Source organism: Molothrus aeneus, chromosome 9 (genome assembly GCF_037042795.1).
Source record: "Molothrus aeneus isolate 106 chromosome 9, BPBGC_Maene_1.0, whole genome shotgun sequence".
NCBI lineage: Eukaryota > Metazoa > Chordata > Aves > Passeriformes > Icteridae > Molothrus > Molothrus aeneus.
In genome coordinates, this window is record NC_089654.1 from 28,130,674 (window position 1) to 28,153,594 (window position 22,921).

Here is a 22,921-nt window from a genome sequence, read left to right on the forward strand (position 1 = left end):
GAGGGCAGCGGCCCCTCGGCGCCACCGGGCCGGCGAGGCGGGCGCAGGACGAGTCCCACGTGTGGCCCCGGGGGCCGGGGCGGAGCAGGGGCTGGCTCTGGCTGCTGGCACCTCGGCGAGTTGCCGCCGGGAGGGATTTATGTTCCGCGGAGGTTTGGGGCCCTGGTTTAGCTCATGAAGTGTCAGCTCCCTCCGGGTTTTGTTGCCGGGTGCCCCAGGACACCTGGAACAGTGTGGGTGGGCACTGGCGCTGCTGCCCAGCCCCTGGCCACCCTTTTTGGGGAACCACCGATCCCTCATTGCTGCCCCATTCCTCCTGCTCCCCAGTGATGCTGGCAGGCTGTCGGTGCTCGGGGTGGATGGGTGGCCTGATGCTGTGCCACCTCGCTGTCCCCTTCTTCTCCAGGCGCACGCCGGTGGCATTGCGTGCATTTACCCCGCAGGGCAGGTGCGGTGATGCCCTTTGTGGGTGGGCAGGGTCATTCCGTGGGTTTTATCCCCGCAGGAACCATGGAGGGGAGCCCTCCCGCTGAGGCGCGGCGCCTGCCGCGGCCCCCCAAGCAGCACGCCCAGGGCGGCCGCGGCCCGGCCCCGCCGGAGCGCCCCGAGCCCCGCGGCCCGCACGCCGTGCTGGAGAGCAAGGTGAAGGCGCTGAAGGAGAAGCGGGGCGGGCGGCCCGGGACCCCCGCGGCTGCCCCCGAGCGCCCCTCGCCCAAGAAGCCGCGGCCCCGGCGGGGGAAGGCGGAGGTGGAGCCGCGGGTTCAGCTCCGGACCTACCTGACGGACGGGCTGCTGGACGGGGGGCAACCCGAGCCTGGCAGCGCCCCCGCAGCCCGCGGCGGCACCCCGGGGCTCTGGAGGGTGCCGGCAGCCAGGGGAGATGTGCCCGGCGGCGCCGAGCTGCCCCCGGACAAGGGCAGCAGGTCCTGGCACTGCGCCTCCCTCCATGAGAGACCCGCCCTGGATGAAGCGGCCCGGAGCCCGCTGAGGGACCGGGGGCGTCCCTCCGTGCCCGCGGCCCAGAGCTGGGAGAGGCTCTCGCTGGCTGAGCGCGTGGAGAGGAACCGGCGGCTGCTGCACGAGGTGCTGGGCCTCGCCCCTCCCGGTGCGTGTTTGGGAAGGTGGGAGGGAGGGAGGGAAAACCTTTGGGCTGATGGGAGGGGAAACCTTTGGGATGACGGGAGTCCTCCAGCCTCCCACGCTGCAGGTGCAGCTCCCTGCTGCCTCACACCCCAGGGCTGCCCCATCCCCTGCACCAGGATGTAGGAGGTGCTCATGGGTGATACCTGTCAGTCCCCTCTGGTGTCCTGGTGAGGAATTTCACTGCTGAAAGCAAAAGCGAGAAAATTTCGGGGACACACCAGGTCTGTGGGCATCACTGTCCCTTTGCAAGCTGCCACCAGAAAAGAGAATAAATTTCTCCTTTGATAGCATCTGCCCCGATGACCCCATGCCCATCATCCCCACAGTCCCACACCTACAGCCAGGTGCTGTTGCCCTACATTCCACTCCTTTGTGATCTCCCAGAGCCAAATATCTGGGAGAGCCCTGTGCAGGGTGGTGGGATGGGATATATGGGGGGTGCTATCAAGAGGAAGGGGGCTGCCATCCAACCAGGCTAATGCCTTGTCCTTCCTGCATTTCAGAGATGCCAGCGAGCGATGGGGACTGGGACTCAGGGGTTTCACTGCAGGATGCTGAGGGCTGCAGGTAGGTCAGTCCCAACCTGGGGCAAAAATGGACATTTCCTTCTTTCCCACTCCCCAGTCTTGTATTTTAAATGCACCTTTTGAAGCAGCTCCAGGGAAGGGCTGTGGGGCAGCTGGTGAGGGAGTGTGGCTGGGCCCCAGCGATGCTTCGGTGGGACAAGGGACAGGAGCTGGGTGTCCCCTGGTCTCTGAGCTCAGGACATCCCTGCCAGGATGCCAGGGCAGGAAGGGAACTGGGGAAGAGGATGGGACAGAAATTTGCTCCAGGTGCTTAAGAGGATCGAGGCAGCAGGAGTGTGTAATCTTGTTGGGCTAATGGAAAACCTTACAGGTACGGACTAAAAATAAGGAGGTGGCATAGGCAGGTGAGAGACTGGGGGCTGCAAAGGGCAGATCAGTGAGTGGGGAAAGACCCTCCCAGTGTTGTGGACACTGCCTCTGCTCTGCTCTGGCAGCTGGATCAGTGATGGGGGTGCAAGGCAGAGCCAGGGATGCAGCACCTCCTGTGGACAGGGCAGCCAAAGCCTGGGGGAGGCCTGGGCCTCCCGTGGTGCTGCTGAGGGGGCAGCATGTGCCCACCGTGCTGCACTGAAGAGGTTAAGGCCAGGCTTCCCGAGGAGGCTGCCTGAGCTGATTATTTTAATCAGGAGGATTAGGGCCATGGCCAGCCAGGAAAGCAGTGGTGCAGCAGGGAGAGCTGTCAGGTCCCTCACCCTGCACTCAGAGGGGGCTGGGGGTGCGGGGAAAGGCCCCCTGCAAGGGAAGGGAAGGCAGCTAGACAATCAGGTCAGGGGGCCACCCCAAACCTCCCTCCAGGCAGGGATGGGAAGTGGTGCCTGCCCTGTTTCCCTGTCCAGCTCGGGGGTGCCCGAGGCACAAAGCACTGCCTCGGCTGAGGCTGTGCCTGAGCTGGGTGGGTGCTGGGGCTGTGCCCGAGCTGGGTGGGTGCTGAGGCTGTGCCCGAGCTGGGTGGGTGCTGAGCCCGCCCCATGGTCTCACCTGGCACGGGGAGGGGAGGTGCCTGCCCGGCCATCCCCGGCGTGGCCGCCAGCCCGCCCATGAACGGCGGCCAAGCCCCGCTTTCCCCGGGCAGGGCAGCCTCGCCGTCACTGTTAAAGCACGTCTAATCCCTGTTATTTTTTCCTAATCCCGCTGCCCGCTGCGGGGCCGCAGGGCCTCGGTGGCCGGGCAGGAGCTGGAGCTGAGCCCGCGGCACGAGCAGGCCAAGCAGCTGCTGCAGCGCGCCCGCATGAAGGCCCGCACGAACCCGCTGCGCGCCAGCCACGACATCCTCCTGCTCCCCAGCGCCGTCCCGCAGCCCAGGTCAGTGCTCCACGGTGTTCCCAGGCCCACGGCCGGGTTTGGGGCGCATCCACACGGGGTTTGGAGCCGGCACATGTGTGCAGGCACGCGTGTGGAGCTGGGATCCGACCCGCTGCCTCGTACTCGGGATGTGCCCAACCTCTTCACAGCGCGGTGTTTGGGTGTTAGTTGTGGTTTGTGGTCACACGGAAGTATCAGTGGTGGGAGGATGGCGTTTCCCAGCTGATGGGGAATGTTTTCCTGGGTGAGAGGGAAAACTGGTAGGAGGGAAAACTCGCTGCTGGAGGCTGGACCACAGCGGCGTCTCGCCAGGTCATGTGCGATGTGGTGTTCCCGGAATGATTAACCACACACCTCGGGCAGGGAAGGGGCGATGGAGGTCGAGCCCTGGCAGCAGGGAGGTGCCGCAGCCCCTCCGGATTTCAGCTTCAGGCTGGAGGGAAGCAGGGCCGTGCACAGCCCGGGCAGCACCGGCCGGACTTTCCTCCTTGCGCTGGGTTTTACACTTTTCTCCTTTCGCACCGGGTTTTCCCCCTCCCGCCCTGCTTTCCCAGGCTTGCCGAGCAGCTCGCCTGCAGGGCGTCCGTCTGTCTGTCCCCATGGCAGGGAGCCCGGCGGGAGGCCGAGCGTCGCCCCGCGGGACGGCGGGAGCCTGAGCGATTCATCCAGCGGGGAGTCGAGCTGCGGGCGGCCGCGGCGGCCGCGGGGACCGTCCCCGTCCCGCGTCCGCTTCGAGGACGAGTCGGCGCGGGACGCCGAGGTGCGGTACCTGGAGCGGCTGCAGCTGCGGCAGCGGCGGGCGCTGGGCTCGACCATCGCCTCGCCGGAGCCGGCCGGCAGCAGGCAGCCGGGGGACGGCGCCGGCCAGCCCAAAGCCCGCGGGGGCGACCTCGTGGCCGGGGGCAAGTGCAGCGCCTGCGGCTCCTTCCTTGGTGCTGCCGCCGGCCGGGGCACGGACGCGCAAGCTGCCCCCGACCTGGCCAAAAGCAGCCCTGCGGCACAAAGAAGCGTCCCAGGGAATGGCAGAGGGCCGGGCGCTGCCCAGACAGAGCCTAAAATCCGGCCTCTGGGCCCAGGAGGGTCCCCGCTGTGGATCCTGCCCTCCCGGCAGCGCATCCACACCGAGAAGATCAAGGAGACTTATATCGGGGATGTCACCTACATCGACGAGGTGGACTCGGCCCTGGAGAGCACCGACACCTCCGACGGCTGCCGGACGGACAGCGAGGAGGCCGGACCCCGCAGCCCCCACCTGCGGGGGCACCGGGACCCCCGCAGTCGCGGGCACAGAACTCCCCGCGCTGCCCCGCAGCCGGAGCCGAGGGCCAGGAAGGGGACGTGTGCGGCCAGCGGCGGCCCCGAGGACGGGGACTCGGGTCCGGGCACTGTTTGCCCCCCACCACCGGGAAGAACCAGCAGCCGGGAAGATGGGGAACCCCATCGACATCTGGGGCGCAGCAGCAAGGGAGCGGGGAACACAGCTCGCTCCCCGCAGCAGCCCAGTGAGCCCCTGGAGCCTTCCTCGCAGCTGAGGACCAGCACCCCCATCCCAGGCACCCACGTCCCTGCTCCCCCTCCTACCAAGAAGGCCTGCGCCCAGGTGCCTTGCAGGAAAGCGCTGTTCTCCAGCAGCAGCCGCCAGGCGCCGAGCCAAGGAGCCCGGGGCCCGGAGCCGGATGCTGGCAGCGCAGCCCCACCGCAGCCCGGGGGCACGGCGGGGCCGGCCGAGCGGCGCAGTCCCTGCAGCCCCCGCTGGCTCCCGGGGAGCCCCCTCCGTGCCTTGTCCACCAACAACTGCAACAACACCCACGGGCAGGACGCCCCGGGGGCGGGCAGAGGTAAGAGCCCCACGCACGGGGTGCTGGGGGGTGTCCCCAGTGAAACAGGCGTGTGACTGTCTCTCTGTGGCTGCAGGGACGCTGTCGCACCCCGCTGGCAGCCCTGTCACCGCCGTGCCCCCGGAGGATGCTGATCCTGTCGGGGAAGGTGCCGGGATGTCGGGAGCGCAGCCACAGCGGCACCCGGCCGGCAGCGCGGCACACGGGTGAGTGAGCACCATGGCTTCCAAACCGGGCAGCCCTGGCATCCCGCACCGGGCAGCCCTGGCATCCCAAAGAGGGCAGCCCTGGCATCCCAAACTGGGCAGCCCTGAGCATCCCAAACTGGGCAGCCCTGGCATCCCAAACTGGGCAGTCCTGGCATCCCACACCGGGCAGCCCTGAGCATCCCAAAGAGGGCAGCCCTGGCATCCCAAACCGGGCAGCCCTGGCATTCCAAACCGGGCAGCCCTGGCATCCCAAACCGGGCAGCCCTGGCATCCCAAACTGGGCAGTCCTGGCATCCCACACCGGGCAGCCCTGGCATCCCAAACTGGGCAGCCCTGGCATCCCAAACTGGGCAGTCCTGGCATCCCACACCGGGCAGCCCTGGCATCCCGCACCGGGCAGCCCTGGCATCCCACACCGGGCAGCCCTGGCATCCCGCACTGCGCGCTGCTGGGTTGAGCTCCCTGGCTGCGAAAACCTCCCAGGAACCACAGTGTGGGGGTTACAATGTGCCCCCTGAGTTTGGGGGAGCTGTATTTCCCCACATGTGGTTCTGCCCAGGGATGTTGGAGCAGATGTGACAGAGGCGTTTCACTGGTGTCGGGTTCTTCCCTTTTGAGGAAAATCATCTGCCCTGGGGCTTTCCAAGTGCGATCCTGCCAGCCCCATGCCTGGTGCTTCGTGTCTTAGCCTGGCAGGACAGTTCCAAGGTGGTGCTGGGTCCTCTGAGCCCGTTGGCAGGATGTGGTCCCTTGGGGCCGAGCAGGGGACTTTTGAGATGTGTTAAACCCCTGAAATAATGGAGAAAACAGGGAGGGAGCCCTTCGGGTCACTTTGGGTAGTGACAAACTTGTTTGTGCTGGGGCACTGCTGCGGGGAGGAGGCTGCCCCCGATCTCAGCGTGCACCCCAATTTCAGCGTGCTGCAGCTCTCGGGGCTGCCGGGGTGGGTCAGGATGCAGCCCCAGCCTGGAGGCAGCTGCAGGTCCTCCTGCAGACGTCGGTGTGTGACCGCCACGCCTCTCCTCCTGCCCCCAGGGAGCCGGGGCGGCCAGTGAGCCGCAAGGGCAGCAGCGCTTCGGTGTCGGGGCTGAAGAAGCTCCTGTGCAGCCTGAGCCAGAGCACCAAGCAGCGCCTGGGCCGCTTCCGCTGCTACAGCATGGAGCAGCTGCCGGCCCCAGGCGGCTCCCCGCAGGGCAGCCCCGGCGTCAAGAAGTCACCGTCCCTGCAGTCCCTGCAGCTGGTGAGCTTGGACATGCGGGGGTGCCATGGGGAAACACAAGGGAAAGGATGCTGGGCTGGGATGAAATGTTGCTGAGTATGGATTTGTGGCTCAGGCAGTCCTGGAGGGGGCACGGGGGAATGAGCCACTCCAAACCTGCTGTGTTTGAAAAGCCCAGAGCCAAGAGAGAAGTGGAAGGGGGAAGGAGGGAGAGAGGGGTGGTAGTGGAAGCGCAGATATGCTCATCCCTCCTCAGCAGCGAGCTGGGGAGTGCTCCAGGGGTATGGGATGTCCCAGTTCCTCCATTCCCTTGGCACATCAGTGGGTGAAGCACTGCAGTACTGCACAATGTTTGTCCCCATCTCAGCCAGGTGTTTGTCCCCAGGTGTCACCCTTCTGCCAGCCCCAAAAAGCTGCCTCTATCCAGAGCCTGCATCCCCAGCTGGGGAAGACACCTCGTGCCAGTGCCTACCTCCTGCCCCAGACCACAGCTGACAGGTAGGACAGGGCCTGGCATGTCCCTGCGGCGCCCAGGACGCTGTTCTGGGATGCTGTGGTGGCTCAGTGCCACCAGGGGCTGCAGCAGCTTCCCTTGTCCCCTCTGCCCACAGGAAGGGGGGCTCGGGGCCGCAGCGCTCGCTGAGCGTGGAGGACATCGGGGCTCCGGGCCAGCTGCGCGCGGTGGGGCGCGTGGTGCAGGTGTTCCCTGATGGCACCAGCCAGCTGGAGCTGCAGCGGCCGCCCCACGGCGCCTTCGGCTTCTCCGTCACCTCCGGGCACGGCCGGCCCGACACAGGTACTGTGGGACAGCCCAAAGCTTTGGCACACTTCAGGGGGCTCCCATCCCACCCCAGGGGTGAGCTTTGGCACGGGTACAGGGGTTGCTCCATTGCTGGACACAGGTACTGTGGGACATCCCAAAGCTTTGGCACACTCTGATCCCTCCATGGTGGCTCCCATCCCACCCCAGGGGTGAGCTCGGGCGTGGGTGCAGGGGTTTGCTCCATTGCTGCAGAGCTGATGCAGGAGGGGGGACACTGCCATCACACAATCAATCCCATGTGTCCATCAGCGCTTGGCTTGGGACACACAGCCCTCACCAAAGGCTGTTTATCACAGGTTTGTTTCTGTGCAGCCCCCGGGCTCTCAGCCACAGCCGTTCCCTCTGCAGGTGTCTACGTGCAGGAGATGGCGGATGCTGGCACGGCCAAGCTCTACGCGGGGCTTCTGGCCGTGGGGGACGAGATCCTGCAGGTGAACGGCGCGGCCGTCTCGGGGCTGGGGCTGGCCGGGCTCCGGCAGCTGCTGCTGCGCGCTGACAGCCTGTCCCTGCGAGTGCTGCGGCACCGCCCCGCGCCGCGCTAGCCCCGCCACCGCTCCTGCCGAGCCCGGCCAGAGGAGGAGCATGTCCCAGGGATGGGAGGAGGAGGATGTCCCAGTGACAAGAGGAGGAACATGTGCCAGGGATGGGAGGAGGACGATATCCCACTGATGCCCCAGGATGCTGCAGAATGGCATGGACCAAGCTACCTCGCAGTGCCAGGACCTGCCCGGCTCCACTGCAGTGGCTTTCCTTGTCCCCCCGGGAGAGAGTGTGGGAGCAAGGACATCCCGGTGTCTCCAGGAGCTGCCCAGGTGTGGGGGACAGAGGACAGCCTGGCCCCAACAGAGCTGGGTGCGTCTGTCCTGATGGGCACTGGGGTGACCAGCATGGGGACACCCCATCTCTGTGACCCCAGGAGACAGAGGGGCTTCCTGCCAGCACTGCCACCCTGTGCTGGAGGGCTGGTAGGTTCTTTTAAATTATTGCAAACTGAAACCCAAAAATACATCTCTGCAATAACAGAACAGTGCCCTTGGCTTGTGGCATGGAGGGGCTGGGCTGGTGCTTGTGGCCTTTGCTACCTGTTTTCCCATGGCCTTGCTGCTCCACCAGCCACCTCCTGACCTTGCTGTGGTGCTGCGGGGGCCCTGGGCAGGCAGGTGGGGGGGCTCAACCACCTGCAGGGCTCCATGGGGATTTTGAGGGGTTCTTTTTTCCAGCCATGGAAGGCAAAACACATTTGTGGAGTGTCTCCAGCAGCAATGGCTGCCCTCTGCATGGTGGTGCCCCACATCTGGGCACAGCTGTCTGCAGCAACCCCACATCTGGGCACAGCTGCCCACAATGCTGAGGTGACCCCAGAAACTGCAGATGCTGTTTATGTCTCAAAAACCAGGATGGTGATGCCTGGCAAATGCTGGGGGGAGAGCTTTTCCCTCTCCCTGGTGCCAGGACACCCGAGTTTGTTCCAGGAGCAAGAGTCAGGTAAGGAAGAGTGGAGATCGAGGCTGCTGCACCTTTATTTAGTGTTCAAGGGAAGGGCACCACCAGCGACAGGAAAGCAAATGTACACGGGGAAAGGGAGCAGAGACACTCGGGTGGCTTGTGGTGATGCCAGCAGCTGGGCCACCCCCTGGACTACCAAAGGAGCACTCCCACATGGGAGTCATTCCCGAAGGATGCACAAACACGCTGGAAGGAACACGGCGATCAGAGGTGTGCAAACAGCAGCAGCAGCGAGCCCTGCTCCCTGCCCAGACCCGTGCTCCTGGGAACCTGCTCCTGGAGAGCTCCAGCCCCAGCGAGTGAGTGCCACAGACACTGCTACAGCCAGCCTTGGAAAGCAGACAGCACCTATGCCCTGCGAGGATGCTCTCTGCAAGGATAAGGAGCCACTCGACTGGTGAGTGCGGGTGGGCGCCGAGGCACCGCGTGTGCGTTACTGACGAGCAGCCGGGAGGGCGGGCGGGGCGGCTCCGTGCGGCCCCGCCCGGCTGCGGAAGGCACCGAGCCGCCGGCTGTGCATGCAGCGCCTGCGGGAGGGACACGGGGGCCCGCAGAGCTCGGAGGGAGCCGCCGAGCCGGGAGGGGGAGGAGTGCTCAGTTCCGGAGGTAAAGCCGTCCGGTGGCAAGATTCTAAGGCGGGGGGTGGATGATTTTGGGGGTGATTTGCAATTTCAGCAGAAGTCTTTGCATCAGTGCCAATTGAGTTCCTCCCCCAGCCCCATCTGGGAGCAATAAGCCAGGCTGTGCTGAGTCTTTTCATGCTTGCAACTTAAAATATGGGAGCAGTCTGGAGTAAGAAACTGTTTTTGCTTTCCCCATCCCACAATTGGTGCTTGCAGCACAGTCCCTCTGCCTGTTCCTCTGCACTGATACTGCCCAGGTGAGCTTTCTTCACATTTTTGGTACTGCCCACCTGGCTACTCCACATTCCCTGTAGGGAATCCAACCCTGCTGAGACAACTGGAGTGACAAACAACTGGGAGGTAACAAAAGGACTGGGGAGGAATATGGAAACATGATCTAAATTTGAATCTCCTGCCTTCTGGTTGCTTACAACGGAGGTGTCCAAAAAATAGCAGTTGGGAAAAATTAAGACATCCTATTTACAAGTTCATGTACACTTAAAATACATCACTGAGCACTGTTCCTCTGATCATGTGTGTCATGCACCCGCAGAGAGAACATGGCTCAAATGGTCATCAAAAAAATCTTTAGAGTTTTTTATTTTCTTAAAAAAAATAAGTTATTTTAGACTTGGCAAATCACTTGCCAAAGGGAAGCAGCTGTTAAACAGAAGCAGTGACTCAGTTATACAAGGGCAAAGAAAGCATCAGTCAATGAGCTTTAGAGGCCTGTATAATGAGGGAGGCAAGTTTAAAAGCTTCAAGACTCTCCCTCTGTGGCTCACAGCCGATTGCCAGTGCTCAGTGTGCAGCACCCCAGGTTTGAGGCTCTGGGGTGTCTGATGGGGCCTGGGTGGCCGATGGCAGGACATGAGACCCTACAGCCCTGCCCTCTGCCCAGGGAGGGGACAGGAAAGCTCTGCTAGGACTCGCCGTGCTCTCTCGGCAGTGAATTGGTGCTACAGAGCCCGCCCACAGGAGGCAGGGAGGGGCACGGGGACCAGGGCCAGGGCTCCCCTTCCTTGCTGTGGCTTGGGGGGGTTCACCCTTCCCAGTAATGCCTGAGGCTGGCACTGGCAAGGCAGTTTGTAATGCTCAGTGAATTCAGTCACTCCTCCCCCCGTCCCATCCTCCCCAGGGCTCGCTGCTCCGTGTCCAGCGGCTCCTACCTGCAGCGGGTGGGAGCGCGGGGTCAGGCCCCCCTGCAGCTCCAGGGACGCAGAGCCGGAGCCCGGGCCCAGGGGGCAGCCCCAGCGCTCCAGCCCCTCCCCGGGCCAGGGGAGATGCCGCAGTCCTTGGAGGAGGATGGTGAGAGCGGCCGCGGGCGCTCCTGCCGGGGATCTCTGTCTGTGGGCGGACGGAAATGGGCAGAGTTTTGTTGCCCGCGCTGCCGGGGCGAGGGGGCGGGCAGGGGGCGTCCCAGGAAGTTCAGTTTTTGTCATCACAGGACAAAAAACAGGATGAGCACCACCAGCAAGATGACGAAGAGGACAACAATTGCACACCACTGCCGTCGATCTGGAAAGAAAAGGAAAGCATCAGTCTTCCTGCTTTAGTGGAGAAGAAAAATTTGGTTCTGCTAGGAACCAAATTCAAACTTAAGCTACAAAAAGCCAAAACAACAGTTCCTGTGGGGGAAAGGCTGTGGTGCTGAATATTGAAGTGAGGCATTCTCCTCCAGGATACACTGGGGTTTGGGAACAGCTGTGGGAATTCTGAGGCTTCTTCCCAACCAAGTTCAAACAGCTTTGAAAAGCTGGCTCCAAAGCAATTGGGAGGAACAAGCAGAGAGCTGCTGTGTTTGCTGTTCATTCATGGAGCAATCTGTTTGCCAGAGGAACCAGAGGGGATCCGGTGGAAGCTGCCCTGAGGAGCTCTGCCAGGAAGAGATTGTGGCGGCTTCCCTTAGGACAGGGCTAGGAATCAGGTTTCCCTGGACATCTTTACACCTCATTGGCTCATCACCTCTGAGAGCTGCTGTGTGCCCCGTGAGATGACGGTGCAGCAGTGGGGACAGGGCTGCTGGCACTCCCTCAACTCCTAGGCACAGCAGCTACCCCAGAAAGAGCCCTCCTGCTCGCCCTGGAATAGGTGATTCCAGCAGAAATTCCAGCTCTTTCACAACACTCAGAAACACTCTGCAGAGATCCATGGGTTTTCCCAGAGGAAAGGGCAGAGACACAGGGTTCACCCGTGTTTGTGCTGCTGCTGAGCCACTGCTGACCCAAAGTGCACCATCAGCACTCCAAGTGGTCTCTCTGGGGCTGTATTCCCACTACCTCATAAATCCCTTGGACAGCCTAATCCTGCAGAGCAGGAATGTTTTTTTATCCTGACAGGCTGCTGCCTTCCCAAGGTCCTGGGCAGCCAGGGGAGAGGGGTGCTGGAGGAGGTGCTGGCTGGGCACGGTGCCAGGCTCAGAGGCAGCCACAGCTGGGACTTCCCAGCAGCCAGGCCCGGCTTCCTGTTTGCTCTGGCTTCAGGCACAGCCTTATAAGGACTTTTCTGTGGGTTCTGCACAGAATTCAGCTCTTTCCTCTACCAGCTGAGAGAGATGTGACCCACAGCAGCCTGAAGGCACCAGCAGCCCCAGGGCAGGTGGGATTTGGGAAGGGGATTGCTGCAGGCATTCTGGTGCTGGTGGCCGGTGTTTAATGGCACCTTGACAGCTTTTGTTCCACAGGCAGCCCGGGAAAGTGCAGCAGAGCAGGAGGCTGCAGAGCTTCCCCTCCCAGCAGCTAGAGGGGGATTTTCCCAGCAGTAGCAGCATAAATAGAAAGGCATCTGTAAATAAAACAAAGGGAGGGGACAGGCAGCAGAGCAGCGCCTGGGCAGGAGCAGCTGCCGGGCTTGGAAACCTTCCCCTTCTTTCAAGGACTGAGAGCTGCTCCCTGCCCTTGGCTGGCTGGGTGGGAGCACCACGTCCCAGCCTGAAGATCCAAGGGTTTGTCTGTCCCTTTCCAGGACTGGATCCCACTTCCCAGGACCTACCACTCGTCATGTGAGACACTTTGGCGAGCTTCTTCATGACGTTGTCGAGGCGCGACTGAGTGCTGTCCAGCTCGTGGGAGAAGTCATCCAGCATCCTGGGGACACAGAGGCAGGGCACTGCTCAGCACCTGGCACATCCCCTGGGCATTCTGCACCACGCTCACACACGTGGATCCAAGCACTGATGTGAGCTGAGTATCACACCTTGGCACACCAAATGAATGTGGCTTCCTCTCCTGGAAGCACCCGAGGGAGGGGAAAAAAGCTGCTGAAACAGCAGCTCTGCTTTGGTGGGAGGTAACTGGGGATTCCTGCCAGACTGAGCCTCCCCTGGGTGTTTGTGGCTGAACTCTACGCACATCTGCAAGGTGAGGAGTGGGGGAGGGCCTTCCTCCTTACAAAAGGAACGTCTCATTTATAATCTGTGATTAGCATCTACATGTCAGCTGGGACTTTAAATCCCTTTTCTTCTTCAGGGCTTGCAGTTGAAACTAAAATCTTGTTTCAGTCATGTATCAAGTGGGAATGAGATCTGCAGTTGCTTTTAAGGTGCTTTTCAAGCTCTGCATGGAAGTTACCCTTTTACTTCCTCCACACAGTGACTGTAATGAATCTGAAAGCCTTCCTGAATCTGTGCTTTGTCAATGCCAGTGTACATCCAGAGTCAAGGTACTAATCCAATTGTCTCCAGCCAGTGGGACTTTAAAGCTTAATGCACTTAAAAGGACAGACTCCTTCATCTGGAGTGCCAGGGCACTTGTTAAACCTTCATTCAGTGGGGAAAACCTCACTGTGGTAGTTATGAGCTAATCTTGCAAGCATTGATGGCTTGTGTGATGATCTAGAAACAGACACACCACACCAATCTCTTCTGTGAGAGCAGAGGATTCTCATGCTGCACAGCTTCACACAGGTTGAAAGTTCCTCCTCTCCATCCAAGATGAAATCACTTCACAAGGGACATGGCCCTCCAGACTCCTACCAGCCAGACAAGGAGGGGTTTTAGGCATGAACCCTTCAAACCTTTCTGGAAGCATAGCTGCTAGCCTGCACAACTGGGAACTTGTTTGCAAAGGACAAGAACTGGGAAAGAAATCTAATTTATATGTAAATGGATGGATGCAAAACGACTTGGTGAGCTGCCCTTTAACCCTTTGCGTGGGTGAGGGTTATTTTTAACTTCAGTGATGAAGAGCAGCTCTGTGCTGTGTGTTTCAAGGCACAGCTGAGAGCTCCTGGCCCCAGCAGCTGTCCAGGGGCAGCACAAAACCCTGCAGAGTGGAGAAGTGGCCAGGATCTGCATTGCACAGCCCCTCCCTCCCTTATCTGCTGGCTGCCTGAGGGGGAGCATGTGGAAAGGAGAGGAGGAAAGGTAAGGTGGCAGTTCAGCCTGCCCTAGATGCAGCCTTCTAAAGGAAGGAGGTTGCAGTTGGATCCTTGGGGACTGCAGTACAAAATGCTTTCCACAGACTGCCTCAGGCACCAGTGAATTCCAGGCTCTAGCAGAGGCAGAGATGGGTGTGTGAGGACATCCAGCCATGTTGCAGCCAGCCCTGTGCCAGGTTTTTGCCCCCATGTCTCACACTTACACTGCCTGCTCTTCCAGCTCCCCACCAATGCGCTGGGACATGTTCTTGAGCACGCCGATGCTGCCAGAGACCAGCTCCAACTGCTCATCCTGCTGCTCCACAATCAGCTGGGGCCAAAGGGAAGAGAAGAGGGCAATTACAGATCTGCTGCCTGCAGCTGGCTTGGAGCCAGCCCATCCAGTGCACAGGCACTTGCTGCTCAGCCAACATCAGCTGTGAGGCCTGGGCTCAGACCTAAGCCACCAGGAATGAGGACTGCATTCCTAAGAAATGCTGGAGAGGAGACAACTAGGGGAAATCTCCATGGCATGGCATCCCCATGGCAGGCTGCAGTCTCCAGACATCCCTACAAATCCAGCTTCTGCTCATCCATGCTGCATGCACAGCTAAAGTGACTTTGGAAAGCTCCAAGGGCTGCTCATCAAAACCTTGGCAAGGTGAGCAGGCCAGGGAGGCACACTGATGCTGTGCCTGGGAAATGCCACCTGGAATGTGCCACAGCTAACACGGGGTTAATGCAAGCAGAAGGCTGTGGCAGCTTCTACAGCTATAAATAGCCAGCCTGGCTCTGAATGTGCCAAAGGAATAAGTCTGCTGCTGTTTTAAGTCATTTTCAGGGCACAGTCACGCTAAGGATTAGCCTTACCCTAGTTACCTATTTCTGAAGCTGTTTATCCCCCTGCAGTCAGTAGGTAAAACGTGTCTGGAAGCCAAGGTGGCAGCAGGGCTCAGGAGCTTTAGCAGAGTTTGTCACCTCCGAGTCACTGCCTGTGTCAAGGCCCTGCAGTTCTCCAGGCAAACTCCCCTGTCAGCTGGGAAGTGCCTCACCAGGGCTTCTCCCAAGGCCTCCCACAGCCTTTCTCACTAATCTCACGCTGACAAAGGCAGGAAAAGGAAGCAGGCGCGTGCTCCTGCTCCCAGCCTGATCTGATGGGGGATGCACACAAACACCACCAAATATTTTTAAACCAGGGGAGGTTGCATAAGACAAACGGGCCTTTTTCTTTTTGCAGTGTTCCTACTCTTCCAAGGATTTCAGCAATCTTTGCACTATTAAATCCTAGTGTGCTACATCTTCCAGACTGTGCCAATTGCCTCCTAAACCCAGCAGAAGTCCCACGCCTCCAGGGTTAAAAACCTTGTGCCCAGATCACCCAAAGCTGTGCTGCACAGGAAATGCAGGCACAGACACATGCCACAAGCAGAGAGGAGAACTGTCAGGCTCCTGGAGCCAGAGCAGCCCCCTGGCACCCAGTTGGCAAGCAAAGCTATTTAGTCTGTGATGCCAGCTGCCTTACCTGTTGCTGAGCTTGCTGCTCCTCGATGAAATGTGAATTGGCTAATTGCAGCTCCCGGTCCAGACGGCTGTATTTGTCAGGTCCAGAGCTCCAACTCTGACTCCCACTCTCTCCCAGGAGTGCCTGAACAGATGCAGAGAGCTCTTAGCAACACCTTTGTGTCTGCTCACAGCCCGTCTCCAGGGTGAGGTGGGAAGGCAGACAAGGCAACACTCGTGTACACAGGCACACAGCATCCCCTTCCTCCTGCTCTGCTGCTGCTCAGCCAAAATGCTGTCAGGAACTAAACCAACACAGAGCCAAAACGCCAGCCTGGGAAGTCTCTGCAGCCTGGGATTGCAGAGATGCCTCTCCAGCGGCAGGAGAGCTGGAGTGTGGCCTGTGTGTGCAGGAGGCCTGCACAGCACAAAGGGCTGGCAGAGGCCTGCTCAGGAGGCAGCACTGTGTGCTGGGACATGTGAGCTGGGAAGTGTCTGGGTATATTGTGTTAATACATGTACAGCTGCATCTGAGACCTCTGCTGCTAATGACAGGGGCTTAAGAGGGTCTGGATAAAGTACTTAACCAGTTGAGCTGACAGTAAAATAATGCAATCTATAACCAGAGCAGTGCTGTACCTTTATGTTCTATGATCCAGGCTGCCTATCTCTCCAGCAGCCTCTTCAGCTGCCAGCATACAAAGTTACTCTTGCTACCTGCCTACAACCTGAACAGATAAGCTCTGCAAAGCCTGCAGACAAGTGGCTTTCCAGCCAAATATGTCTGGTCCCTGAAAAGGGTTCAGGGAAATATGTCTGGTCCCTGAAAGAGGAATAACCCAAGCTACAGCTGCTGGAGAATGAACACGAGCTGCATGTGAGGAAGTGCAGCACTAGGGAAGGGTTAGGGACTCTGCCCTCCAGTGTGGAAGCCAGGCTGACTTGTAGAGACCATCCTGCAGCTCCTGGTTGTGGGCAGGATGCAATGACTGAGTATTTGTGAAGAACAGCAAGACAATGACCAGGCTGCTCTGTCAGACTGAAAACCAGACAGTGTCTATGGTTCACCTGACTGACAAGGTTCAGGGAGGGGTGAGGAAAGCTGACAGACTGACCATGCAGGAAGCAGCAGGACATCTGGCTTTTTCTGCCCCCAAGACACTGAGCAAGCTCCTGGTCCCTCCAGTCTGTGACAAGGGCAGCTCCTTTTGATTTAATATTTTATTCAGTTCACTAGCTTTGCCTGCAGCTTCAATAGAAAGGGCCTGTTTGCCAGCCTGGGCTGTGAGGGTCAGGTCATTGCTCAGACACAAAGCCCAGCACAAGCCTTGCAGTCTGGAGTGAAGGTGAGGGGCTGGGAAGGGAGAGGAAGGCAGCAAGGGGAAGTCAGCCTTCCTGACCAGATGTCACTGCATGAGCTGGGCCATATGGTCTCCTGCAGCTATCAGGAACCTCATGCAAAGGAAAGCAGCAAATCACAGGGAAAGCTACAGACTTGTTTGAGCAAGGGTGTCAGGGACTTTGTTGCTGGGAGTGTTTGCCAAGCACATTAATTAACCCTGTGACAAGCTCAGGAATGAGTTCTGTGCTTCTCAGTTTGTTGTTTTGCCACGTGTGGCAAGGCTGATGCAGTACAGACAATTCACTGTATGAAGCACACATCAGCTTTTACTGCAGTGGGTCTGAAGTCAGCTCCAGTATCTCCTTCCAGCCTCTCCATCAGCCAGGAAGCAGCACAAGCTGCATCTATTTCTATTCCTTAGATTACAAGTGCAGACAACACCAGACCCCTGGAGCTCCTTCCATCTTCTTACATGGCTGTTACGAGAAGCAGCTGCATGAAAGGATATTGCACCAACTTGGCTCCTAAATCCAGCAGAGTGCAGGATTACATTCATTGACATGGATTCTGAGCTGCTTCCCCCCGGGGAGGAGGAGGAGGAGGGAGATTTCCCTTTCCATGGGATGGTGCAATGCTGACAGTTGTAAACAAGCAGCTCTGAAGACAGAGCCAGATGGTGAGTGCTGACTTAGAGCTCTGAGAGAGGCTTGGGAGAGGCTGGCAGCCTGTGAGAACCAGCTCTCCCAGGGCAGCCAAATGGACACAGCTCACAGCCAGCCTGGGAGCCCCTTCCCACACCCGAGGCCTGTAGGGGGAGGGACTCCAGACAGGACACACATTGTAGCAGAAATAAATTGCCCATTTCTCATTCTCACCTGCCTGTTTTTCCTTTCAGCCAGTGCTTGCATGGAAGAGTTTGACATCTGATCCTTCATGTCCTGTTCATTCAACAAAAGAAGGACCATGTGAGCATTGGATTTGAGGTGACAGGCAAATTCAGGGTGCTACAGGGCTGTTTATACCCAGCAAGGCTTCTACAAGGGGGAAAGAGGGAAGGGAGATTTTCTTTGAAAACCCACACTTTTGAAGAGTCTGGAAACACACTGTAGAAAGTTTCATTGTTATACTAATTCTGGAATCAACAGCATTGGGATATTTTGAAAATATTCCTCATTTACTACTCATTTTTCTCCACTACAACCAGAACCATGCTGATTTGTGAATAAATGAATGTTCCTGTTGACAGAATGTTAAGGAAGTGTCTTTCAAGGCCTTGAAGCCTGTAACCTCCTGTGCTTTATTCCCAACTGCATCTGGTTTTATATTCCATAGCAGAAGGTGGATTTGCTGTCCTGTGGCCATCCTGTCTGACTGTGTCAGTGTTCTCTCCTACCAATTAATTTTTGCTGGAATTCCTGCAGAAAGTCACTAACCACAGAAGGCTCCCCAGGACAATAACCTGGTTTTCATAAATTAGCAAGGAGCCAACATCATCTGGCAGAGGCTGATCCACCAGCAGAGGATTCAGATGTGTTTTACTGTTCAGAGGTGTGCAACACATCACCAAAGAGCACCACCACATCCCACTTGGTTAATTCTCACTGGCTGTAGCACATCACAAATTTCCCCCATGGAAACTGGAAGCCAGCTGCACAGGTCCACTTACAAATTTCATTTCCCAGTGGGAGACACTGCTGCAAAAGCCATTAGCCAGCATTTTTCAGCCAGGAGAAGAGGACCAGAGAGCAGACTTGCCTGATCCTGCCCATTAGGGAGTGGACTACACCACGGGCAAGGCAGTAAACACGTGCCTGCTACCTGGGGCCAGTGTGGTTGTGGGATCAGTTCCCAGGCACTGCATCCAGACCACAGGACTGCAGGTAGGGGAACAGGCTTGCTGCCAGCCACACCAGTGCATTCTGTGGAGCAGGAACATCAGAGTCATAAGGGACAGCAGAAACTCAGTGTAGCTATTAATAGGCAGAAAACTTCCTAACTAGCAGCTTGTTACCAGGCTTTGGAAAGATGTTTCCTCTCTATTTGTTACCACCAAGTTGTTAAAATCCCCTTTTTGCTTCTCAAGTGTAAGCTTAAACTAAAAAAAAAAAGTCTTCCTCAAGTTAAAAATAAATCCAGTGGTTGTTTGGACTATTTTGCAGTGGTAGGAAGTTGAAGTCACCATGTCAATAACAGCAGGCTATAAACACCTGTCAGTGTTCAAAGTGGTCTCCCTGTTGCTGAAAACCAGTGCTACAAATGGTCAGGACTGTCGAGATTTCCCTCAACTCTGAAGCTGCAGAGTTTGCACATTTGCAGCTGGGTCTTCACTCTTCCTCCTGCTACCACAGGCTCCCAGAGCACTGTGAAGGCTTCAAGGGTCAGCAGCACAAAAGGAGGGAATTCCATGGGGCACCTGCACCCCCAAACCCTTCTGGGCAGCTCCAGGAGAGAACGCACAGGGAAGAGGAGGAAGCCTGAGACTCAGCAAGTAGCAGCTTTATTCTCTGCTCCCTAACCCAGCACAGATTTCCTTTTTTAGCCCCCCGTTGCCCCCAGGCCCCGAGCCCAAGGGCAGGCTCCTTACCCTGACCACCTGGCGCGTGCTGGTGATGAAGGCTTTGCGGATCCCCAGCTCCGTGGCATCGAGGTTGAATTTCCGTGGGTTTGCCTCCACGATGCCTGGGCACCGAGTCAAGGAGCCCCCAGAAGTGGCACTGGGCACACACACAGACACACAAAGGGTGCCAAGGGACCACTGTGGTGTGCCTGTCCCACAATGTGACTAACAAAGAGCAGCAGGCTGGATGGAACGGGAGACACAGCAGGAATGTGCCATGCAGCTCAGGGAAACACACACAAGGTTTCTCTTTTCCACGTGTTTTTTGGTTCTGTGGTGCTGTGCAGAGTTTTCAGGAGCACTCAGGGAAAAGGAGCATTTCTGGAAGGCAGCCTAGAGAATGAACTGACCCTGCAGAAATCCAGATTCACACAACACAATAGGCTTTCTACAACAAAGCCCCTCAGAATATACTTTGCAAAAAGGCAAAAGGAAAATCCTTGCCTTAATGTCTCATTTGCAATTTGAGAACGCAAAATCCAATCCTGATTTTTGCAAAGTGACAAGCACTGGGACTTGGCTATTTAGTACAACCTGAGAACTGCAGCTACCCCCAAAGGGCCATAGAAAGGATATTAATGGTTTCATCCAGGTCCTCCAGGTCCCACTCGATGCTCCGCAGGTTGTTCCTGAGCTCATTAGTGGTCCAGTCGATTTCTTCTCTTGTGGCGATGGAGGGATCTTGCAGGAGCTCTGTCCACCTCTGGAAGAGCCCCTGGGCAGTGTTCACAGCTTTCTGCACCTCCCTGCAGCCAGCAGAGTGAAGAGAAGCCAAGAATTATCCCCAGCTGCCCTGCAGCAGTGACACCGGGACAGCCCCGTGTCCAGCTGAGCAGGGATGCCACAGCTTCACCCCAAACATCTCTCCTTCCAACAACTTTGTGTTTATTTTGTAAAATAAGGATTTGCCCTGCATCTCACTGCAGCATGAAGTTATTCATGAAGGGACCTATTTGTCCAGGGGAAGATGCTGAGTGTCACCCAGGCAAGCCAGGGCAGAGGGTCTGAACAAGGCAGCTCTTTGGCAATCCACCCTTTGCATTCTTTGTAAGATACCCCAAGGGCACACAGAGTTACAAGAACTGTCCCCACACCACAGCCAGGCAGATTGTTGAGTACAGAATTGTTTATTTTAATTCAGCATTTAAAAAAAATACACAGGCCTACTATGGTGGCTTAGGAAACACAAGTTTTTTCTGCTGCTCTAAGCTCTTTAGGAGAGAGTGCATTCACAGCAGGGGAAGGCACTGCTGACAGCTCTGCTTTGGGGCAAGCAGGTTTGTAAATTTGGGTCACAGACTCTCAGTGTGGTTAGCTGCATTTACAGACTCTGTGGTCCTGAGCTGTGAACTGCTCCCCCAGGTTCACAGGGAGCTGGGATTAGGAGGGGACATGAGATCAGACTGTGCTGGTGTCCACCGTGAGCTTGCACAGAGCAGTCAGATGTTTCACCCCAGTGAAGGAAAGCAGGGGAGGCCCAGGCCAGATGAAGGGATGTTCTGTCCTGCCAGGACTGCAGCTCTCGAAGTTCCACCAGGGCCTGAAGTTCTCCAGTTGCTGTCTAAGCTGCAGTTTACTCTGATGTGTGTCCCTTCCACTACTCTGCCACTCTGAGTGCCCTAAAGCCAGCAGCCTGCACTGAGCATCTGGAAAACTTCATTCCCTCCTCTACTTGCCAGCACAAGTTTTGGGTTTGTTTGGTTGGTTGTTTGTTGTTGTTTCTTTTTTTTTGTTTTTTTTTTTTGTTTTTCCACACTTGTGGAAGTCCCCAGCAGCAAGAATGTAAAGCAGAGCTGGGTGTCCTCTGCTGGGAGGAGCTACAGACACCAGGAAAGCGAACCAGGAGCAGTTCTGGTGGCTACACCAGCAGCAGCCCCTCCGACCTGCCAGGTAATAATTAACCGTGGGAGCGGCAGCACATCCCCTTTCCCCTCCCTGCCCTTCCCCACACGCTGCAGGAACATCTCTGGAAAGTCTGACAGGACAGACATTTGCTCCCCACCCGTGGCAACTCCTACACTTTCCTCTTAGTTCAACCTGGTGAAGGGATTCACTTTCCCTGGCTGCATCAGTTTCCCTTCTCACGCTTTTGTTCTTGCATGGCTCTCCCAAACACCCCACCAGGAGCCCCTGTGCTGCCCCTCAGGGCTGTTTTGCTGTGACAAGGGGCAGAAGACCAGCCCCCAGCAGAAGCTGAAGGTGGCCCGTGAGCAGTGTTTAGTGATGGAGCTGCTTTCACAGAATCACAGAATTGCTGGGGTTGGAAGGGATCTCTGTGGATGATCCAGTCCAAAGCCCCTGTCAAGGCACTGTCACCTGGAGCAGGGGACACAGGGATACCTCCAGACAGGTTCGGAGTGTCTCCAGAAAACTCCATGACCTCCCTAGGAAGCATTTTCCAGTGCTCTGCCACCCTCACTGTAAAGTTCTTCCTCACCTTGAGGTGGAACTTTTTGTGTTTTAGCTTATGGCCTGTTGCTGCAAAGAGTCTGGCACCATCCTCCTGACACCCTTAGAGATATTTATATGGACTGATGAGATCCCCTCTGTCTTTTCTGGACTAAACAGGCCCAGCTCCTCCAGTCTCTCCCTACCAGAGAGATGCTCCAGTCCCCAAATCATCTTTGTGGCGTCCACTGGACCGTCTCCAACAGAGCTCCTTCCACCCTATTAATGACAATTTTCCTTTGGCCACCTTTAGCTGGTATTTCCCTGCGTTCTCTGCAGGCTTCCTCTCAGGGCCATTGTTTGTCCCACAGCTGCTCCCTGCTCCTCTCCACCTTTCCCCATTGTCCCCCCGCCTTCCAGCCGCGAACCCCCAGCCCCGCTTTGCCCGCTGGCCCCAAGGCCGGGGGGCCCTCACAGAGCCCGAGGAGGCCCGGCCGCGGCCCGGCCCCTGCCGTGCTGCCCGCATTGCCTCGCTGGCCGGGCCGCACAGCCCCCACAGCCCTCCCTCAGCCCCTCAGCAGCACTGGGGGGCCCGGCCGCCATTTTCCCCCCCTCACACACAGACCCCCGCCCGCCGCTCGCCCCCCGCTCCGCGGCCCTCCCGAGCTGCGCGGCGGCCCTGCCCGCCCCCTCTGCGCCCTGATGAGTCTCCCGGCCCGTTTGGCGCCCCTCTCCCCGCGGCCCGGCGCGCTCGGAGCGCGGCGCTCACCCCTTCACCACGAAGAAGGGGTCCTCCATCGACATGGCGCTGCCGCCGCCGCACGCCACGGCCGCCGCCAGGCCACGCCCCCTCCATCGGGACACGCCCACACAACGCCCTCTGCGGGCCACGCCCCCGCTGCGCGCGGGTGGGGCGTGGCAGGTGACGTCACCCTATCATGGCGGCGGCCGGGCTCTGCGCGCCGGGTGCGCTGTGGGATCGCGGCCTTGTCCCGGCTCTGCCCGAAAAGCTCCCGCAGAGCCCCGGTGGCCCTCGTGTGAAAAATGCGTATTTTATGATTGGCTTTTAACAAATATTCAAATGAATATTATATGTGCTATGTTAGAAAGTTAAGCTGTCTTAATTTTTTAAGTAGTGTGTTAAATATAGTGTTGGGTTATAACATAGTGTTAAAATAGAAACTATGCTATGTAGGATACTTTTTTTCCTAAAGAAAGGACTCGCAGCGAGATAGCAGCCACAGGACACCTGAATCTTTCAGAGAAAGAGAATTTATTGCTCCATTATCAGAAGAAATGAACTTTTTCCTGCCTTGCTCAGTCCTGAAGATGCCGTTAAAATTCAGAGGAAGAAGCTGACACTGCCCAGACAGAATCCTGTGTTTGAATGGAATTTATGCATCATGGGTGAGGTGTATGAATATGAAACAGGCTGTTGCTTTTAAGGGTTAATCCTCTGTTAACGTGG

General features: G+C 57.9%; 2 protein-coding genes across 2 annotated transcripts; one reads left to right on the forward strand and one right to left on the reverse strand.

Annotated features, from left to right (window-relative positions):
• The first annotated feature begins 510 nt into the window (after nt 1-510).
• KIAA1614 (KIAA1614 ortholog) lies at nt 511-8,146 on the forward strand. The gene is made up of 9 exons (XM_066555949.1): nt 511-1,105; nt 1,647-1,710; nt 2,883-3,032; nt 3,639-4,870; nt 4,947-5,076; nt 6,115-6,319; nt 6,684-6,796; nt 6,910-7,094; nt 7,470-8,146. Exons 1-9 carry the CDS (start codon nt 511-513, stop codon nt 7,661-7,663), a joined length of 2,868 nt encoding a protein of 955 aa, XP_066412046.1. The 3' UTR covers nt 7,664-8,146.
• A 477-nt stretch (nt 8,147-8,623) lies between these two features.
• Nucleotides 8,624-22,314, reverse strand: STX6 (syntaxin 6). The gene is made up of 8 exons (XM_066555900.1): nt 22,223-22,314; nt 19,642-19,811; nt 19,033-19,127; nt 17,324-17,386; nt 15,129-15,251; nt 13,831-13,937; nt 12,242-12,336; nt 8,624-10,768 (listed from the first exon to the last, which is right to left on the reverse strand). The coding sequence occupies exons 1-8, from the start codon at nt 22,255-22,257 to the stop codon at nt 10,692-10,694; spliced, it is 765 nt and encodes a 254-aa protein (XP_066411997.1). The 5' UTR covers nt 22,258-22,314; the 3' UTR covers nt 8,624-10,691.
• Nucleotides 22,315-22,921: the final 607 nt, after the last annotated feature.